Below are 22,428 nucleotides of genomic sequence, written 5' to 3'. Positions count from 1 at the left end.
TCATAATATATAAATTATATACATACCCCCCCCCCCGAATCTTAGGGGGGGGGATAAAAAAAAAACAAAGGAAGTTTAATCAATATAAAAATGCACCAGTTGGGGTCAATTGTTGAAAAAAAAATTCGGGGAATCTCCTGTAATGGAATTGGACACCCTAAAAATGCACCACGTTAGTCCAAATTCCTTGAATACGCATGCTCGGCTTCACGGTCGTGCATTCTGGGAAAACTGTGAAAACTACTATAGATAGACCGTGCGATAACAATTTCTTTGTATCGTGTTGAAGCATTTTAAAAATAGCTATGTTTATTTATTGTGTAGCTTACACTTTAAAGATAACTAAATATTTGTAAAACTTCAAATTTCCCGGGTTTTTTTTTTCTGACGGAAAAGCCTGGAAAAGACAAGGGAGGTTTTTTTTTACGTCTAAGCACAACCAAAGATAGACTCTAATATTGGTAAATTCAACCAATTTTACAAATTCCAGAAACAAGAATTAATTTACACTAAAAATAACGAAATCCATCATTTATAATAAAAAAAAAATCTGATGTGTTTGGCTTTTAACCTAACATTTCTTGTTTCACATCTTCACATTCGGTTTCTTTATACAACATATACTTTGAGTTATTTTCTAATTTTTAACTCTCCTGTATTTTCTTTGCTACATTGCGAAGAAATTCTATTCTTAAACCAGTTCATCAATGCCTCAATCGGCATCTTCACCATATTATATAGAGTCTCCCCCCTCTCTAGTAAAGGCCATAAATGTTACGTTAAATAATTTCTTGTTTTACATGTACCAATGTGTCTATTACACTTCACAAAACAATTATAACTTTATCACTCTCCAGCCTCGATAAAAATTAAAGAATTCAGAAAAATAAATCACTTGATCACGGATCCTCCTTTCTGTGTTTAAAAAATGCAAGCAAAAGATTTTTTAATTTAATTTAGGCTATCGGAGTTTTCCCGGAAATACTCGGCAATCCTCGGTCGAGGAGTCTAATTACAGGGTTCCGCAAGACGACTCTATCAAGTGTCATTACGATCATGGCTTTGATGATAGTATTCGCCAAACATCCATTCACATGATATTGTAGTTTTGAAGGTAATATTGAAAACTCATTATTTTCATTCTTTCAGTAGAAGACCGTTGACTTTATAGGGAACATAACTTGTTTAACTTGTTAGGCTAATTATTTTCGTTGAAGGTGTACTTTCGGTTTGAAAACTTTCAACAACTGTTCAGTTTCAAGTAAGTTACATTTAGGCCAAGGTATTTAATGTGACATTCATTTCATTGACATGATTTAATAAGCTTATATTTCAGTTGAAACGTACCACTTTTAGCTTATCATGATTTGGGTGTTCACACCTTTGAGACACTGTCTAACGAGTAAATTGATTTTATTTTTATAGTATCATTTCCTACTTAACTATACAGTTGACAGACCTAAAAATGCTTTCTCTACATTAACTTTTTATATGATTTGGATTATTTTCTATCAACTAGACAACTCAAGTCAGTGTAAATACTACTTGAACATTGGTTTTTACAGAAATTAAAGTATTTAATGATGACGTCATTCAGATAATTATTTAAATTTACTATTGTTGAGATATTTTTCCAGGTAAAAGTACTGCATTTATTTAATGTGATAACTTTATTTACTTGTAGAGATAACTTTTCCTGGTGAATAGGGTAAAAAAATCATTTATCAGTCAAACTGATATCATAATGGTTTCATATTGTCTTTTGAAGGGCTATGATAAACACATGATGAAAAGGTTATCTCTATAACACTGCCATCGTTCATTGATAGTGATTTATTTTTAGATCATACAGTTATAGACAGGACATATATTATAAATATGTAACATAACTTTTCCCTTCAATGGTAAAAATCATCTTTATAAGAGCACTGCTTACTGCTTGCTCGATATTTTTACCAATGTTTCTTTTCCAACTTATTTGATTTAAGGATTTTCTTCCAAACATTTCCAGACCTTCATTTGATTATAACTCTTTGGTAATGAATTCCTTAAAATAATGGAGTGTCTATTTTTTTTGACTTCATCTCCATGATTACATGAGAAATTTTATAATTGATAAGAAATGTTGTACTCATGTAAATACTCATAAATTTGAGATTCTCTTGTTTACCACAGATGTTGATTCATTAAAAGTCTTCCTTTGATGTCAGTTTTCATTGCTACCCTTCAAAAACTAGACCAAATGTCCTAAAAATAATTGGGCAGCTTGTTTTATATTTCAAAAGGCTTAAAATTTTGAAACATGAGTGCTTTTAAATATAGTGTTTTTTCTGTGATATTGTGTTATTACACTGCTGTCACTTGTTAGAATTATTTAGTGAATGTACTCACTATGTCAGCTTATGTATGCTCAGTCTGACATTTTGTCGTTAAAAAAAAAACGATTCTCTAAAAATGGATTTTAGATTTTAGTTTTTTTTATATAACGGTGATAATGTATCAGGTACACCTGCCGGTTGATTGGAGCATTAATAATGACGACCGAAAAGAAGGAACAGACACAGAAGCAACAACAAGTGTATGGAGGATCAAATTATTACTTTGATAAAAGTGATAATTTTGGATGTTGTCTAATAATTAACATTAACAAAACCATGAAGACTATAGGAGGGGGGCATTCAATACAGAAATTTCGAACTGGTGCTGAGGCAGAGGTGAAGAAACTACAAGATGTTTTTGGAAGGTCAACTTATAAAACAGACGTGATCAAAGAGGAAGCTGGAAAAAATTGTGTGCTTTCTGAAATAGACAAATACATTGAAGGAAACTGTGCTAAGGGAGGTAATTGCCTTTATTTAAAAAACTGTAATGTTCAGATACAGTTAACACATTTATAACAAAAGTACCAAAGATGGATGTTTCCTACATCATAAAAATAATTCTTTATATATATGTGACCATGATTAAACTTTTTGGTGCAAAAATTTTGAGCCATGCAATGACCAAATTAGCAGTGGTGATGTACTTTTAAATGTACATGCTAAATTGCTTCTGATTATGGGTCGGCCATACAATTTATGGATTCTTCATATGTCAATAAACAGCTTAAATTTTAGAGCAGATTCATTTGACTAAGTTGTAAAGTTGTGTATGAATAAGTAATTACTGGTTGTTAAAAGGGGTATATAAAATTAATAATTATATTAAATAATGGATTTTAACCAAAAAAACTTTTAAGATTTTAAACTTATTGAATCATATACAAAATTTCCTTAAGTATTTTCTTCTTATTTTTTTTAAGGATGTTTAAAAACCTGCAGGGTCTTTGTTTGTGTTGTATTAGCATTTGGAGGACCAGGATTTTTCTATGACAGCAAAGGCAACAGAATTTCTTTGTCCACAGTAGTAAAAAAATTCCAGTCTTGTACAGCCCTTCAGCTTAAGCCAAAGTTGTTTGTTGTTCAGGTAGATAACTAAATTCACATTGATTTAAAGCTGATATCGATGTGAAAGCCTTAAGGAGGCAATGGATTGAAAATCTATCTCATCCCTTTAAAAGAAGATACTCTTTCTATTAATTAAGGAATGTTTTTAAGTTTTTTGTGAGTTATTGGTATGGAATCACACAGAATTGCACGTATTACTAGGCAAATTTCTTGAAGCGCTAGGGCGCTTCATGAAAAACATGCCTATGTGCAAGTCTGTGTAATTCACACATCAATAATTCACACTAAACTTAAAAAATTTCCTTATACTTACATTTTACATTTTTGGAAGCACCCAAAATATACTCAATATTTGAATTTCTCGCTGCCCTATATCGTTATACTTTTACTTATGTCGCTGTAACCTTATTGTGACTACATTAATGCACATTTCTCCGTGTATATTTCTAGGCGTGAGTATACACAAAAATGGTATTCAAATCAATTTCACAGTTGGCTTAGTAGAAAAAACACAGTGAATGTAAATATTGTGAAATATTTTCCTTTGATATAATCCACAACAATATTTAAAAAAAGAGAGAGATATTATTTTGAGCATTTTTGAAAGCTGATTAAAATACACATTATTACATATGTTAGTGTTGCAGTGTTTAAATTGTATTGTTTTATTTTGAATCTACTTTTTAGTCATGTGACATTGATTTACAACCCGTGGGGAAGCATTTATTTGGTGATGTAGAGGGCAGATCTGTTCAACCTTTGGCTCGATGGCCTCGAGAAGCAGATGTTCTCATCTACCAGTCCAACATTTCAGGTTTGTTAATCTCAAGGCACAGCCTTGTGCTCTATAAAGGCTGCAGCATGATAACCAAACTGATTATCGTAAATCTGGAAATTTTTACGTCGATTTTATTTTGCGAATTCGGGTCAAAATGCTGTTGATTAATTTTTACGTTTCAAAATTTTGCGAATTTTGCGAATGACCACTGCTTTGTTTACATTTTCTTATTGGTAATTTATTTTTAAGAAAAATATTTTTGCGAATGCAGTAAACTCGCAAATTTGCTAAAAATTTATCTACAGCAAAAATTTCCAGATTTACGGTATTGTAATGTGCAATTGCAGTTTTAAAAGCTGAAAATATACAAGTCTTTATAGATCTTTCTTTATTATAGGAGAATATGACTGGCATCCAGATCTGATAAAACACTCTTCACTGAAGAACCAGGGCACACCAGCTCTCCGGTCCTGCACTTTCATCAAATATTTCTGTAATTCTATGAAAAGTTTACAGGATGAGATAGAGAAAGAAGAGGAAAAGGAGAAAGATCCCAGGAAAGCAGAGACAGCTACCATTGAGAATATGCAAAATTACATTGAATTTAATGAGGTGATTTTGAGAACAAATATAAAGTTGGGAAAATTCATAAAAGATCGCATGAACTGGGATCTGGTGGATGGAACATGGAGCACTGTTCCTAGATTACCTGTTGTAACAGACCAGCTCGCCAAACTGCTGTTTCTACCTTGTTTGTATCGATGAAGTTCATCAGGGATTCAAGTGGCATCATCATATACAATATTTCATTGCATTATCAAGACTCATATCCCAAAATGAAACAAAATTTTACTCTCAAAAAATGTTTATGAATAGATAAAACAAAAAATTTAGAGAAATGATATGTAACCAAAAAAAAAAATATTAGTAATCAAATGTACAATTTGTTAATAATTTATTTCATATATCAGTTTACTTACCTGTAGTGAATAAAAATGTTTTGAAAAAAAAAATCACAGAAACTGTGTTTTAACTCTGATATCTGAGAAGGAGGTAATGGGAGTAAGGAGTATGCTTGTTTGTCTGCCTGTTCTGCTGTAAGATCTCCAGATCCCAAACTTCTCAGAATGTCTTGTATACTCAGTACATGTATTTTCAATGAACACTGGCATTTAAGTTTGGGGGTTTGATTCAATGGAATTGAATTTTTTGAACTGAAATTTTATCATCTCCAGGTCAAAAGATTTATAATAATCACAAAGCATGTATGTGACCCTTCTATTCTAAAAAAAAAATAATGTTTCAATCTCATGAGAGCTTCAGCTCTCAAGTTAGTTTTTCTGGTTATCTGGTGTCCATATAACTGTAAACTTTTCACATTTTCAACTTCTTCTCAAAATCCACTGGGTCAATTTTATTCAGAATTAGTACAAAGCAGCTGTGGATAGAAAGGCTTTTAAGCAAAGAATGAATTCTCCTTCCAAGCGGGAGATAAGAAAAGGCAATAATAGTGTGGGATCATAAAAAAAAACTCTTGGGCCAGAAAAGTGAAACTTAGTGGAAGATTTTGGGGATAGTATAGATGATGGCCCTTAGCTGATATTTGAAAGATTCTCCACAAGAGATCAAAGTTTTACATTGTAATATACCTGGTGGAGGGTAGGTCTTCTCAACAGCCATGTGAGCAATAATAGGGTGGGATCATAAAAAAAACTCTTTGGCCAGAAAAGTGAAACTTAGTGAAAGATTTTGGGGATAGTATAGATGATGGCCCCTAGCTGATATTTGAAAGATTCTCCACAAGAGATCAAAGTTTTACATTGTAATATACCTGGTGGAGGGTAGGTCTTCTCAAATGCCATTTGAGCAGAAATGATAAAACATATGATGTCAGAGATAGCAAGGATTCAGAATTGTTCAACTATGGCCTCTGGCTTTATGGGACAATAATAGGAGTTTTACATTGAAATATACTGTGAAATCACTATTTTTAAAAAGGTTCATTTTTTTCCAATAAAAAGTAAAATTCCAACTTTTAGCAACTTGGAGTCAAATCTTTAAACCAGCACAGAATTATGTGATTCTATGTTTTAAAAAAATCTTTTTTCTCAAGAATCACACTGTATTTAAGGAAAGATGATACAGTCATATGGTAAAGATTCCTAAGATGCCGTGTAGACTCTAATTTGTTCAAATCATGGCCTATGGAATAGATTGGGGATCAAACCTTACATTGAAATATTTGATTTAAAAAAAATCAGCCACTGTGCCAGAAAAATGAAATTTAAAAGCTATTTGAGATAGTGTAAATTCAAAATGTAAATGCTATGCATTTCAAGCCATGTATGCTTGTTTGTCAATTAATAGGATGTAAATGCTAAATAGAAATATATGGAGCTAGATAACAAAAATTCAAGCTCAAAAGTCCTTCAGCAAATACAAACTAGGGGCAGAGCAAACACAGACCTCTTAAACATCAGAGGTGGGACCAGGTGCCATGGAAGAGTGATCATCCCCTGCCGACGGGTCACACCCGCCACATGCTCCTTTTCTATCAGAAAATAACAACAAAATCTGCAAACAATTCAGTGTGTAAATAATGGTCTTGCTAACAATTAGTATTAAAAATGTCGGCATTTGACAGGTTTACAGCAGATCTAGATGCATCATCCTCTCACCTTTAATTTTCATGCTGATTGACTTATTGATATGCATCATTCCCATATGATTTCTCTTTTTAAATGTGTTAAAGAATATGCAATAGTATATGATAGAGAAGTCCTGTATATCTTCTGATTAGTTGGAGTGATGTCATAACCTTATTGTCTCACTTATTTATCTGGTTATATCTCATTGCTTTTCAAAATGGATCAATGTATAGTGATATATACTCTATATGCTGAAGAAACAATCTTTAAAGACACTCGGTAATCTTTTTGATTTTGACAGTTTTAAAATAATAAAAGTAGCTAGGCATTTGAGAAAAACAAGTCACTAATAAACACATTATTATTATACATTTTATTTCAACATGTACTTATTATAAGTATAATTAATAATTGTATAATATCTCTAATTATTATCAAACTATGAATTGCTTTTACAGGTTGTGGGAACAAATGAATCTGTTAGACAATGCTCTCCCAGTATGTGATATAGAAAGATTGAAAACAAAAAAAATGACAACACAGCAAAACAGCCCTGGACTTTTACAGAGAATCAGTGGCTTCAGTAGGGAGAAGATAATCAACACAATTAAACAAAGGGAAACAAGCCACATCCAAGTCCTGAAAGAATTCAACCTAGTGAGGAAAAACACTACAGTGGAGGAAATCATAGACTCCGTGCTGGGTGTTGGATTAGAAGCAGAGGATCGAGAGAAAGTCACGACTGAATTTTTGTCTGTGTGTCTGTTTGTGTTAGAAATTGACAATCCATGGCTAGATGACCTTCTTGCACTTAGAAGTGGTAGTGGAGCAGAGGAAAAGTGGAATAATATAACTAAACAAAATGAAGTGGTACCATCTGAATATTATAAAGGGAAACCATATGAAATCTTCTCATGTAACTGCAAAAGGCCATCATGTAGAACATGTAAAGGTAATTGTTATTAATAGGTGTTGAAATCTTAAAGTTAGTTAAGTTCAGAGATTAAGTAAAAACCTTAATGCTATACACTTGGCGCTGGCATCAGCATTAGTATTAGTGCATGCTACAGTGTTGGAACTGCCAGTATTTGAAGCTGGTCCATTTCCAAGTAACTATAAGTCCTACCTGGACCACTCTTGCATACCGGGTAGATAATGCATCTAAGGATAGGACACTATCAGCTTTGGATGCTGGATCTAACTAGATTATGGACCAGAGGCCTATTTAACAGAGCAAGCGTTCTAGAACATTTCTGTTGGGGGTATAAGGAACTTTGGCGAGTGCTCATGAACGTTCGACAAAATATCACTTTATTTTGATAGATAAATTACAGCTTGTATTTTTCCATTGAATATATTTCTCCTGTATACAGGACAGCTATCAAATGTAAAAATGCCATATATGATTAATGTTCCACAAGGTAAAGCCATACAAGACATTTTAATACTGCTTGAAACAAATTTAAGGCATTTACAGTAAAACTTGTTTAGTACGAATATGGGTATAGCGAATTCATGGATATAGTGAAGTCTTTCTGGGTCATCGACAAAATTCTTAACAAATCTTTGTAAAATTTTACGGTTTTAACGAACTCTCATATAACGAATTTACAGATATAGCCAACTGATTTTGAGTCCCGTTGAGGTTAAATATAATGAAATTTACATCTTAACAAACTTTCAAAGATCTCAAAATTTGATAAATTGAACTGACTTTATTTTATTTCAGCATTTGTATATAAAATTCAATTCATAATAAAACCTTGGTTATCGAAGGTATGTTTTGTAATATTTGCTTCCTTAACATATTTTTGGTTGTAATACTTGAATGAAAACATGCATATAGTGAATTATCTATATCTGATTATACGAATTCGTTATACGGACATAATGAATACAGATATAGCAAATTATTAAATTCACAGGTCCCCAGGACTTCATTAACCGAGTTTTACTGTATAATGAATTCTCGTTTCAAGCTTTTGTTTTGATTTGTCTTTTGTAAATAGAGAGAGACTCACAGCAGAGGAAACTAAAGAACCAAATAAGGGATTATTTTCCTCATAAAGGGGAACAACCAAAACCAGAGATACTGCAGGAACTTCAAGAATATATTCATAAGCTACAGAAACAGGTAACACTGCTTTGTTGATACATTTATCTTGAATTGCACATTTAAAGGAAAGATCTTATTTATGTACTAGTTTGAACAATTTTATTAGTAAAAAAAATACATATAGTCATATATATATATCAATATTCAGAGCAACCAATGTTGGGAAAATGAAATAGAATTTGGAGGACTCTGCAAGAAGAAAGATTGGAAAGTTCCTTATGTTTTTGGAACAGAAAAAATGAAACAAGTTCTCCTCAGACATTTAAATTCTTTTCAAGGTTCAATTTCAGAAAGTAAAGGTAAAATTTAAAACTTTTCATTTTGTCACCATTTTCATAAAATATTGCATTTATAATATCATAAGCAAGGTAGGAAATTTAGCATATCTTTGCCACATATTTTTTTGCTAATGTGCATGAAGAAGATGGAAAACAGGCTTGTCAAAATAATAAATGTGTGATCTTCAGTTTATCAGTTATATTGTGCTTCTACTATACTGAAAAGGTTTTGATTCATATTTTTAGTATTTGCCTGTGTATTTTTTTAACAGATTGTTTTGACACTAGTTTGGAACAGATAAGACAAAAATTACTTGGGGTATGTGTATTATGTTATTTAACTTCAGTTTTAGAATTTCCTTCATTACAATTTCTTTGCTTGTCAAAATAATTAAAAAATCCAGTGTAGAGGATAATTATAAAGATACTGAAAATCATTCTAGCAATACCAAGGGTCCTGAGTCAACACATTGCTGGGATTCCAAAACCATCTTTTGGAAAATTAGCAATCTTTAAAAATCTTCTTCTTTACTCCTGGACATCAAGCAGTCAAACTGTTAGATGCACATGTAAATTTATTTTGACCATTTCGACCAGAGTCCTCTACCAAAATTGTGAAAATCATGGCCCCAGGATCAGGGGTTCTAGTGCTAGGGCGGGGGTATATAGATTATATAGTGAAAATGCATTATTTCTTTAAAATCTTCTTCTTCTGCTCACTGGGTATGAAATAAACTAACTAAGTGACATAGTTATTGATGGAATATTTTTTAAGGTAATTAATTTTAGCAAAATTGTGAATTTTATGGCCCCAGGGTCAGGGGTTCTAGTGCATAGGGCAGGGATGTTCTATTTGGGTTATATAGGTTTGAAAATGCATTATTTCTTTAAAAATTTTTCTCTGCTCCTGGGTATTGTTTGGAAATAAACTAACTAAAAAAAAATTTTGATGAGGAAGAATACCTTTTGCAAAATATGATGAGGGGGGTGAATTTCAATACCCTTGGGTCAGAGGTACATGTGAAACCATATGTCATGGCTTCCCAGGGTTATGGGGTTCGATTTTAGTTCACGGAATTTATGGACTATTAAATTAATTATTAAAAAATATTCCAGAATATATGTAAATGAACTTAATTTCTTCTCTGCTGTCTGGGTGTTAAAAAGTTATATATATAATGATAGCAATCTAATGCCTCATCCAAAATTGTGAATTTTATGCAACGTCATCCATAATGTATAAATCTTCCGGGATTCTGGTGTTTATAGTGGGGTCATCCGCATTTTTGACTTATAGAGAAAATTTTTGCATAATTGTTTGAAACGATCTTCGTCTCTGCTCCTGGGTATTCAAAATAAATTTACATGTATATAGTGTTGGTGATAAGTTTGTTCAATAAAGTTTCTTTTTGATCCAAAATTGTACCACGTTATCCACTCGTAAGAATCTTCCGCAATTTTAACCTTAGGGTGTTGGTCTCCAGCTTTAATTTTGTTTTGTATTATCTCCTAACCGATCACATAAATTAAGCCAACTTGTCACATGTGCATATGAGGTGTCAACTGAATCCTTTTTGATTACATTATCTAACAGTTTATGAAAGCTAGCTTAAATTTGATTGGTGCTTCTCAATGAAAGAAGCAAGCCCTAAAATTTCTAATGAAATATGCCTGGGGTCCATCGGCAATGTGTGGACTCAGGACCCATGGCATTGTGAGAAAAACTGAAAAGGGGAATAACTAATAATGACTTTGACGTCATTTGTAGCAAACTCAATTCCAACAATATTAAAAATCTTAATCTCTGATACCATTTATTAGAAAATATTTGACACATTTATAAGATCTCTATTTTGTTCTACTAAGATTAATGCGAGGTTCTACATACTGCAAGTATCACATTCTATAAGAGTACAAAATACATGTAGTAAAATTCAACGAGTTTGACAGAATCATTTGTTGACAAGAAAAAGCTGGGATACTCTATTTTTGAAATTGTAAAATCACATATTTTCCTGGGGTCAAATTTCCGTGGTTTGAGGAAAATCTCTTGGTTTGTGGGGATATGAATTCATGGATCAAGGATTAATGAGTACTTATATATGTAACATTTGACATTTCGTGGTGGACATGAATTCTTGGGTCTTGTCATACCTCGTAAACAACAAAAATTACCCCCCTCACAAAAATTTGTGATTTCACAGTATTTGGCCTTAGAATTTACTGGTAAGTTTTAATTTGGAGGGCTTTATCTGCTCATTTTGAGAAAAAATATAAAGTTTGATTTTAAAGTTATAATTTTTATTCACACGTTTTAGTTGGGATTTGAATTTTGCTGCATGAAAATATCTGGAAACCCATTACAAGTTGAGGAGAAAATAGGAATGCAAGATCAGGAAAACAAGATTCTGATGGATGTAAAGGGTATACAAAGTTTATTTTTTCCTCAAAGTGACAATTATATACTATTAATTTTGTCAAATTGAATGTAAATTTAAATAGACTTTAAAACATTTTTGTTAATGTAATCCTTTGTGCTTTTAGTACATTATATAGCATAAAAGGTTTGGATATTTAAAACCTGTACATTAAATCACCTGTAACCGTACATTAAGTTGACAAAACTCTTAATTCTTAACTTTATCAACTTAATGTACAATTAAAGGTAACTTAATGTACAGGTTTTAAATGTTGAAGACAATACATAAATAAAATAGGCAGTTAAATTTTTAATTTAATGCACAATCATACATAAATATCGAACAATTGTATATGAAATGTTCAACAGTATATCATCTTTGGAAATTACAAATCCAATGCAAAAAAGACACATGTGTAAATCCTGATGCATAATAATTTTAGAACATCCACATCCAGAAGTTTCTTTATTAAAAAACAAATGTCTCATCCTCTTCACAAAATTTGTAAATGAATGCTGGACGTGGAAGATCCATTACATGAATGCTTAAAATATATCCAACAGCAATTTAAATTTTAAAAGAAAAAGGCTTATTTCCAGTGTGTTAACCTCACTAGATGCACTGCAGGTGGGATCATTTTTGGGACAGAGATCACAAATTTTATCTTTTCATACACTTGTCATCATCTGAATCCTTCATATTTCCATGAATTATTCCATTTACTCTCTGCTGCTATTTATTGTTGGTTCAATTGTAGGATCAAACTGTAATAGATTTGTGGTCCGTTTTTTTCTGTTATAAACTGTTTTCTCAAACTTCATACAATTTCTTGTTGCTCTCAAAGAATGTTTCGTAACAGTGTCCTTAAATCCTGTATTGTTAAAAAAGATTTGCGATAGTTTTTGTCAAAACTTGGACACCAACTTCAGAATCTGCAAACCAACACAAGCTTCTGCTTGTGTTCCTACTGTAGATATTTCCACCCTTTGGCCCGGAAAATTACAAATCTTGATGTTTTTCTTTCTCCATAACTGATGACATCTTCACTCATGAAGCTTTTACATGGGAAGTGGTCAGAAATCAAGTGAGGTATCATTTAAATCTAAATTTACTTGGCACTGTCCATTAAGTTAAACAATTCAGCTATTGTTTTCACCCCCACTCTCTGGACAATCAAGTGTGTTACGTAATCATAGCAAATACATAACCATCACCTGGGACAGTTTATTAAGTTAACAATAGAGAAAATGTTTTAAGTGGATAAAGTCCTCAAACTGTCATTCTGTGAGAGAAAACTGAAAAGGGCCTCGAATAGTTCTTTCTCTCACAGAATGACTTTGACTTCATCCTTGTACATAATAGACTTTGGTTGGTGAAATCTTTAAACATATTTGTTTAATGTTCCAAGTCATCAAACCTGATTTGATCTATTAGTGGACACTGGTAATACTGCATTTACATATTCATTTTTAGCTCACCTGAGCTGAAAGCTCAAGTGAGCTTTTCTGATCACATTTTGCAAGTATCACATTCTGTCTAGCTGTACAAAATACATGTAGTAAACTTTTCAATTTTCGAGTTCTTCTCAGAATCATTTGTTGCCAATTTCAACCAAACTTTGCACAAAGTATCCTTGGGTGAAGGGGTTTCAGGTTTGTTCAAATGAAGGGCCACGCCCTCATTCAAGGGGAGTTAATTGGGAATTAATGAAAATTTGGTGGCATATTCAAAAAATCTTCTTCTCAAGAACCACTGTGCCAGGAAAGATGAAACTTCATGGAAACAAGGATTAATGTAGTACTTATATATTTAACATTTTACATTTCGTGGTGGACATGGCCAAAATTGGCCGACTTGTTTTACATAGAAATATAAAGGAAAATTCTTTAAAAATCTTCTTCTCAAGAATGACAAAGCCATAATTCATCATATTTATATGGAAGCATGTTCAGATAGTGTAGATTCAAGTTTGTTCAAATCATGACCCCAGGGGGTAGGGCGGGGCCACTATGGCCGACCAAAGTTTTACATAGAAATATATAAAAATTCTTTAAAAATTTCTTCTCAAATGACAAAGCCATAATTCATAATTTATATGGAAGCATGCTCAGGTAGTGTAGATTCAAGTTTTAGTTAGGGCGGGGCCATTTGGCCAATTTTACATAGAAATATATAGGAAAATTCTTTAAAAATCTTCTTCTCAAGAATGACAAAGCCATAATTCATCATATTTATATGGAAGCATGCTCAGGTAGTGTAGATTCAAGTTTGTTCAAACATGACCCCCCGATAGGGCGGGGCCAAAATGGCCGACCAAGTTTTACATAGAAATATAGGAAAATTTTTTTAATAAAAATCTTCTCAAGAATGACAAAGCCATAATTCATCATATTTATATGGAAGCATGCTCAGGTAGTGTAGAATTTGTTCAAATCATGACCCCCGGGGGTAGGGCGGGGCCAAAATGGCTGACCAAAGTTTTTAAAGATATATATAAGAAAATTCTTTAAAAATCATCTTCTGAAAAATAGCAAATCCACGATTGGTCATGGGACTACTTTTGGATTTAAACTTTACAATAAAAAGCCATTTTCTTCTTTTTCCTACCCTTAGTGCTCAGGTGAGCGATGTGGCCCATGGGCCTCTTGTGTTTGTCTTGACAGAGCTGGTTAACAAACCTCTTAGCAAGTCTGACATAATGAAGACACTGACCAGACATTCTGTTGGCATTCTACACTGGCAGAACCACTGCCAGGCCACTGTCACATGTGTAGGAAAAAACTTTGTGTTGGCACCAGCTCACATATTCCAACAGGGTGAGCAATTAGACAAAATCTTTAGTTTTAACAGTTCTTACTCCTTTATTCAGTTTTCATATGGAGGAGATTTGAAAAACAAGTAAATAAAGAATGATTTAATATTAAGTACTGTAAATTCCTTATTTTTCGTGAATACTTAATATTATTGCAAAATGGCTCCTTAACATCAAATCATGAGAATAATACCGTAATTTGTGTAATTTGTGAATGAACAATTGATCAAGAGAATTTACATGGATTTTAGCACTATGAAATAAGAGATTTACTTAATTTTGTGAGTAATGCTTCTCGCGAAATTACATGATAATTTTACTCCTCACATGTAATTAGAAATACCTGTATACAGTACTTTGTATGTTACCATTCAGTATCTATCTTCTTAACAGCAACAACAAAAATGTTAATTTTCTATTTATATACTTAATATTTGTATTCCACATTGCTTTGATATTGAACATTGTTTTCTTATAAACTCCATAAACTTGTAATTAAAATATCTCAAAGAAATGTATATATGACTACAAACTATAATATAATGGCCAAGATTTCTTATTTTTAATGATAAATTTTTGGAGAAAAATGTCTTTTAAAAATTAAATTGTAAGAAACATCACCATCATGATCAATTTTCAATATAATTGTCAACAAAAACAAAAGCTTCAAGCTTCATGATAAAATCAAATACACTGTAAGTTAAATATAATTATGTAATTTCATTGTAGATAATTTGGAGATTTGGGATCACTTGCTCTTAATTTATTGTGAGAAAGTATTTGATGATAAAGCAAATGATGATGAAGCAAAGACAAAGGCTTTCTGTTATCTTAGACCAAAAGGACACAATTGGGTCAAAGAAAAGATGGATAATATCTCAGTGGAGGAATCGTTTAAGAAATTTATGGAAGCAGAATTTAGTATGTCTCTTTTTAGATCACCTGATCTGAAGGGTCAAGTGAGCTTTTCTGATCACATTTTGTCCGGCGTCCGTCTGTCTGTCAACTTTTCACATTTTCAACTTCTTCTCAAGAACCGCTGGGCCAATTTCAACCTTACTTGCCACAAAGCATCTTTGGGTAAAGGGGATTCAAATTTGTTCAAATGAAGGGCCATACCCTCATTCAAGGGGAGATAATTGGGAATTAATGAAATTTTCATGGCATGTTTTAAAAATCTTCTCAAGAACCACTGTGCCAGGAAAGATGAAACTTATGGGGAAACATCCTAAGGTAGAGTAGATTCAAGTTTCTTCAAATCATGACCCCTGCGGGTAGGACGGGGCCACAATGGACGACCAAAGTTTTACATAGAAATATATAGGAAAATTCTTTCAAAAATCTTCTTCTCAAGAATAGAAAAGCTATAATTGATCATATTTATTTGGAAGCATCTTCAGGTTGAGTATATTCAAATTTGTTCAAATCATGACCCCCGGGGTGTGGCAGGGCCAAAATACATAGATATATATAGGAATTTTTTTTTTTAATCTTCTCAAAGAATTTTAAATGCATAATTGATCATATTTATATGGAAACATCCTCAGGTTGTGTAGATTCAAATTTGTTCAAATCATGACCCCCAGGGGTAGGGCAGGCAAAATGGCTGACCAAAGTTTTACATTGAAATTTATTGGAAAATTCTTTAAAAATAATCTTCTCAAGAACAGCAAAACCATGATTGGTCTTGGGACTACTTTTGGATTTAAACTTTTCAATAATAAACCAATTTTACATAGAAATATATAGGAAAATTCTTTTTCCTAGCCAAAGCAGTGCTCAGGTTTAAAACCATAGTTGTCAGCAGGGCTAGCCATTTCTAATTTCCACTAGTCCTGTTCATGTATTAGTTGTCCAGCAGCCGAGGCTGGTGGCCGAAAGCTCAAGTGAGTTTTTATGATCACCTGTTGCCTGTTCGTCTGTAAACTTTTCACATTTTCAACTTCTTCTCAAAGAACCACTGGGTGTTTTTTTGGATAAAAATTGTCATCTTTATGAAGGAAAATTTAACATTGTTAAAATGAAGGAATTTAACAATGATCAGATACATTGTGTGTGAATTACAATTATAGTTGCTCTGAAATCATGTTAAAAAAAATTTTTCAAGAGCCACTGCAGAATAGCTGAAACTTAAAGCATGTTTAGTGCAGACCTTAATATTCAGTTGTCCCGGGCCAGCGGGGTACCGTTAGTGTTGAATCCTGTTTACAAAAGTTGATTCCTTTTGGATTTATAAAACTTTTCAAAAGGGATAAACCAATTTCTCCTCTTTTGCTATGAAACATTTAGGTGGGCTATGAGGAATCCACTGTGTTTAAATTGTTTTCTTTGGATTTGTGGGTATAATCACCTGTTGCCCGTCCGTTTTTACCTGTCAAATGACAAATTTAAAAACCTGATCTACAAAGGGTAATGTGAGGATTCTATGGGTTTATCCCCTAAGATGGTGGCCAAGGGACATAACTTTTGAAAAGTGTGGATTCAACTATAGGGAATGCAAGTTTAACATTGAAATATAGGGGGAAAATCTTTCAAAAATCTTTTCAAGAACAACTGGGCCAGAAAAGCTTAATCTAATGAAAACATATAGGGTAGTATCATTAAATTGAAATCTTCTTGGAGCCACATAGCCAGAAAACTTATGTGGAAGCATCGTGGGGTAGTGCAGATTTTATATTATTCAAATCTTTTTATCTTTTAATCCTTATTCAATTACATGTAATTATATCAATTTAGTAAAAGATGAAGATAATGAACAGTGACTAATCTCCAAAAATCTTTTAACTTACAAAAATGTAAAAAGGGCATAAAACATGAACCCATTGAAATTCCAGAGGTGAGATCAAGTGCCTAGAAGGAGAAAGCATCCCTAGTTGACTGGACACACATGTCATGAGCCCCAAGTAATAATCAGGTAGACAGAACAAGTCAACATAAAACTCAGTGTAATAAAAGAAGGCCGGACAATTGGTATGAAACAATTCAGCCAAAATACGACCTAATGATAAGTTGTATTTGCTATGGTATTAATAAGGTCATTCTAATGACCATAGAATTTATGAAAGGCCAACTTTAAATGCGGATGTTGAAATCTCGGATATCAATTTATTAGTGGGTAGCATGCCTCACTTTGAAGATTGATTGTTCTCAGAGCAAGCACTAAAGGAGTGGGTGGTCCTTCTGTTTTGAAGAATCAATGGCAATCTGACTACCGTAAATCTGGAAATTTGTACGTCAATTTTATTTTGTGAATTCAGGTCAAAATGCTGTTGATTAATTTTCATGTTTCAAAATTTTGCGAATGACCACTGCTTTGTTAACATTTCTTATTGGCAATTTATTTTTAAGAAAAAACTATTTTTGCAAATGCAATGAACTCACAAATTTGCTAAAAATTTATCTACAGCAAATATTTCCAGATTTACAGTATTCCTTTGATTTGAAAACCTGTAGGAGTAAAAGACTAATGGGAAATAACTCTTGCTAAAATTTGGCGTATCAAAAACTATCTATGTTTTAATTATGCGAATAAGGAATTTGTTCAGTGATAAAGGCAGTATGCTTTTGTGGATTAAGGTTGCCCATGAGCTTTTAAAGAAAATTTAGCAATTTATGTAATGAAAAGATTCTTTTGATAGGTTTTATATTTCCAAATCTCTATTTGGAAGATAATGTACATGTAGCTCAAAGAGTTGTCCTTATGATCCACAGAGTTTCCCTACCAATAATGACTTAATCCCCCACTCATTCTGCTATTCACACTGGGTTTCCTGATAGTTAATTATCCCCAGTCCCCCTTCTACTGCTATTTCTTGGGGACAACCCTGAGGTCAGAGTCTTAAACTTGCTAATTAGGTTCTGTGTTTCCTTACATTAATCAATCTTTCCTATTTTTACACATTCTTATTTGACACTTGGTTCTTTCTTTCAGAAAACATCGAAGAGAAATTTCATGTTGAGGTTAAAAAAAGTGAGGCTGCAATCAGAGAGATGCAAGGTGGTAAGTTGTTTGCTTTGGGAAGAAGGATTTTTAAGTTCACTTGTACTAAATGCTCAAATGTGATAGAAAATTTAGCTACCAATACTCTTTGTTTTCCTATCTGTTTCCTTTTTTTCCCTTTTAAGAAATTGAAAAACTAAGTAAAATAAAGGAAGAGGAGTTGGTGAACTTGAAGCCAGAAGAGATGAAAATACATATTGGATACACAGAGGGTGTGCAGGGTAATTACATAGATTATTTTCCCCAGAACATTGTAATTATTCAACATATCTGAAACTGACCAGCACTATATATAAATGTTCTTACATGTATTTGATAAGATATTTAAGCCCCCCTTCAGAGAATTAGATCTTTGCTTTGAACTTGAATGCACTTTTCTATACTTTGTATTGAATTCATTTTAAGAAACAAATGAAAGTATTTTTATCAAGCTTCATGTGCTAATATATTTTGGGGAGTAATATTGAACTGCATGAATTTTTGACTTTGATCTTCCCTTTGACCCTAATATCACTATTTTCTTATGTTTACATGTTGATAAGTGTCAAAAAAACTATATTCAACATATTTTTATGCAAGTTTATCCACTGATATGTAATGTGGTGTCTTGCTCTTTTCAACGACCTTTGAATTTACTAATATTTGTAGAGAGAAAAAGAAATTTTCAATGATTTTTTTTCATCATACATCATACACTAATAAGAGTTTTCATATTGCCTTACTTACTGGTGGAGCAGTCATGTCCTATGAACATATTTTTAGTTAAATGATAAAAATTGTTACAACTATTGAGGCTTAAAATGTTCAATTAATTGATTAGTTGATTTTGATAATATTTCAGATCATTTCAGGGAAAACTGCTGCAAATATTTTGTGGATGAAGTGATGTTTATAAATCATAAACTTGACTTTTCCTTGCTCAAAGTCGAGGAATCAAAGAGCTTCAAAAGTACCAAGGAATTATCTGCCCGTCAAAGCTTAGTTCCTATGGTCCTAGGTTCAGAAGATCCCAATATGAGCCATATATATGTAGCCTCACATCCATTTAATAGGACTCTGACAATTGAAAACTTTGTAAAACTTCTTAATGAAGATGAGGTATGTTCATTTGTCAAAAACTTTCATATTCAAGCAATATTACAAGCTTTAGAAGAAAACAATGATAAAATCCTGAGGTATGCATCTAAGCCCATTCAGGGAAATGTTCCAAACATGGTTTTACTGCACAAGTTTGAAACAGATTGCATGACAAAACAGTTAATAAAAAGAAGCTACAGTGAAGGGGAAATTCCTGGAAGTCATTCTAATTACAAGGAACGAAATAAAGTAGCAGATGAGCCAAAACATAAGAAGTTGCTTGTGTCACTGGAGAAATTGAAGGATGGCAACTGGCATTCTTACAGTCTGGGAGATTTCTGGCACTGTGATATACCAAAAAGGAAAAGTTTGCAGATCCCAATACCAGCATCAAGAGATGGAACTAACAAGCCATACAGAATAATTTTTACATCAAGGCGGGAACAAATGAGCTTTGCTTGTGAGATTGAAGAAGATGGTGGGGATGATAAACAAGGCATTTTGAAGATTCGTAAATTAGACTGTGACATTGTTGTAAAAGAAAAACCAACAAAATCTCTACTTTTGGCTGTGGAATCAGAAAGGAAAAATATAAAATGTGGTGTTGAAAAGGGAAAATTCTGGGTAAATGATACAGAGAATCAGAAATCTGATGAAAATGGGACCATTCCATGGGAAGCTATTGATCATGTTAATAGTGAGGAATTTAAAACAATGCATGTACTAAGAAAGGGTGAATCTTGTCATTTTCCTGAAATTTCATTAACTGTACAAAACAAAAAATTGCATTATAGCGTGAAGAAAAAAAGCACAGAGGTAAGATTGATCTCATGTTTGGAAGAGACAATTTTCAAACTAGAACTTGAAGGTGAAGGTAATGGAAAGAAAGAGGATGAAAAAATAGGAGGAGAAAATTATGGTGATGGAGTTGTGAAAATCAGAGTTGATGGGGAAGAGCATGAACTGGATTTAAAGCCTTCACAGGGTGCTACAAGAGGAAGAAATTTCAAAAAAGAGAGAAGAGAATACATTCACTTTAAAAAGGATGAAAACTGGACAGGGAATGTATTGATGAAAAGAAAACACGGAATTGGAAATGATAAGGTACAACACATGTACTGCAGTCTAAATGTAAAATGGGACAACACAACTAAAAAATTCAAATACAAAGCCGACAGTGAGTGGGATAAGTCAAGAAAAGTGACCTTGAGAGACAGGGACACAGAGGAGTCCTATGTGGTTTGGCCAACTGATTCTTTGCCTTCCAACTTTGAACTCCAGTTTCCAAAAAAAGAAAAGCCCCGTGTCACCCTTTCACTCATCATCTACTCCGACAGTTACAGAGTTGTAGAATTTGATCCAGATGGGAGAAAAAGCCATGGATGTTTACTTCGCCAGGTGAGTTCACCTGGAAAACCCCAAGAGACTGAATATCCTCACCAAGAAATAGCAAGGCTGGAGAAAATTTCACCTTCTGAGGAAAAACAGAGATTTCTGCAAAAACTATCCAAATCATTCAGTGATGAAAAACAAAAGAATTTTATCCTTAATGAAGATACTTTGACTGAAGAAAGAATGAAGTATATTGGAAGTCACACTGAATTTAAACATCTCAAGTTGATTGACATGGAGTATGGTGCTTCTGGGGGAGCATGTTGTTACCTTGACAACCAAGGCCAGGTCACCTTACATGGCATGTTCCTTGGAGCATGTCCACCATTTTATTACAACAATGAGGACTTGCAGCATTTCTTCAGCAAGTCTGGCACTTGTTTTAACAAAATCTTACCTTCAGGGAAAATAAAAGACACAGATGCAGAACTACCAAAAGAGATCAAAATTATCCAAACTCAAAACAATGAAAATCAATTTTACATTCAGGGTCCTTGAGTCAAGGACAGCTTACAGATGGATAAAGGAGAGTTGCCTAAATTAATATGTATATTAATACATGTATCATGTGATCATATCTATTTCTGCAATCACTGTTTGAGAGAAATCCAGTATCATGTGAACTATGCTATTTTTTGTATTGCCTTTTACATTTATTTATGATTATACCTGGTTATTATATTATTATATTATGTGCACTTTGGAAAAGATGAAAACTTTATTTTTAAAATACTGATGTATAACTGGTTATTTAGGTGTGATATATATTTTGCTCATTTAGGAGATTTACATAGATATGCCAAAATAAAATTGCTCAACTTATACCTGTACTTGCTTTAATGCATAAATGACCAAACTGGCAAATTCAAAGAATTGTGGTCCCCAGATTTTATTGTCTTAGTGGTTGGGATACAATTATTTATTGCATATTTCAACTGTCTTATCCGTGTATTTCTGTCTTGTTTGTTCATCATACCAAATAACTATTAAATTTTGGAATTAATTAAAGTTAACAGTCTAATTTAAATCTTAAAACTGTCTTAAGCATCAAAGTGAAAGTACTGTAAATGTATTCTATTTAGTTTGTATGTTTAAATAATATTTTGGCAAAAATGAATTTTCAACAAGTTAGCATAGATTTGATTTTAGCACTTCTTAAACGTCACCTTCTGAGGAAAAACGGGTGTTTCTGCAAATACTGTCCACATCATTCAGTGATGATAATTTAAATAAAAGAATGTTATCCTTAATGAAGTTACTTTGACTGAAGAAAGAATGAAGTATATTGGAAGTCACAATGAATTTAAACATCTCAAGTTGATTGACATGGAGTATGGTGCTTCTGGGGGAGCATGTTGTTACCTTGACAACCAAGGTCAGGTCACCTTACATGGCATGTTCCTTGGAGCGTGTCCACCATTTTATTACAACAATGAGGACTTGCAGCATTTCTTCAGCAAG

General features: G+C 32.8%; 2 protein-coding genes across 3 annotated transcripts; both read left to right on the top strand.

The window, feature by feature from the left end:
- Nucleotides 1-1,053: 1,053 nt before the first annotated feature.
- LOC134256086 (uncharacterized) lies at nucleotides 1,054-22,126 on the top strand. Of its 2 annotated transcripts, XM_062738688.1 has the most exons (11): nucleotides 1,054-1,114; nucleotides 7,331-7,824; nucleotides 8,882-9,006; nucleotides 9,137-9,287; nucleotides 9,539-9,585; nucleotides 11,585-11,690; nucleotides 14,350-14,502; nucleotides 15,228-15,419; nucleotides 18,430-18,498; nucleotides 18,624-18,719; nucleotides 19,340-22,126. In XM_062738688.1, exons 2-11 carry the CDS (start codon nucleotides 7,344-7,346, stop codon nucleotides 21,463-21,465), a joined length of 3,546 nt encoding a protein of 1,181 aa, XP_062594672.1. In that variant the 5' UTR covers nucleotides 1,054-1,114; nucleotides 7,331-7,343; the 3' UTR covers nucleotides 21,466-22,126. The 2 variants fall into 2 exon arrangements, with proteins under 2 accessions (XP_062594672.1, XP_062594673.1); XM_062738689.1 differs by lacking the exon at nucleotides 15,228-15,419.
- LOC134256087 (uncharacterized) lies at nucleotides 1,147-5,097 on the top strand. Its single transcript, XM_062738690.1, has 5 exons — nucleotides 1,147-1,261; nucleotides 2,504-2,841; nucleotides 3,302-3,465; nucleotides 4,134-4,260; nucleotides 4,622-5,097. The coding sequence occupies exons 2-5, from the start codon at nucleotides 2,535-2,537 to the stop codon at nucleotides 4,987-4,989; spliced, it is 966 nt and encodes a 321-aa protein (XP_062594674.1). The 5' UTR covers nucleotides 1,147-1,261; nucleotides 2,504-2,534; the 3' UTR covers nucleotides 4,990-5,097.
- Nucleotides 22,127-22,428: the final 302 nt, after the last annotated feature.

Source organism: Saccostrea cucullata, unplaced genomic scaffold (assembly GCF_032062105.1).
Source record: "Saccostrea cucullata isolate Sc308-1 unplaced genomic scaffold, CSIRO_AGI_Scuc_v1 ctg141, whole genome shotgun sequence".
NCBI classification, from domain to species: domain Eukaryota; kingdom Metazoa; phylum Mollusca; class Bivalvia; order Ostreida; family Ostreidae; genus Saccostrea; species Saccostrea cuccullata.
Note: the sequence above shows the minus strand (reverse complement) of the source record. Positions and strands in the feature narration are given on the sequence as shown.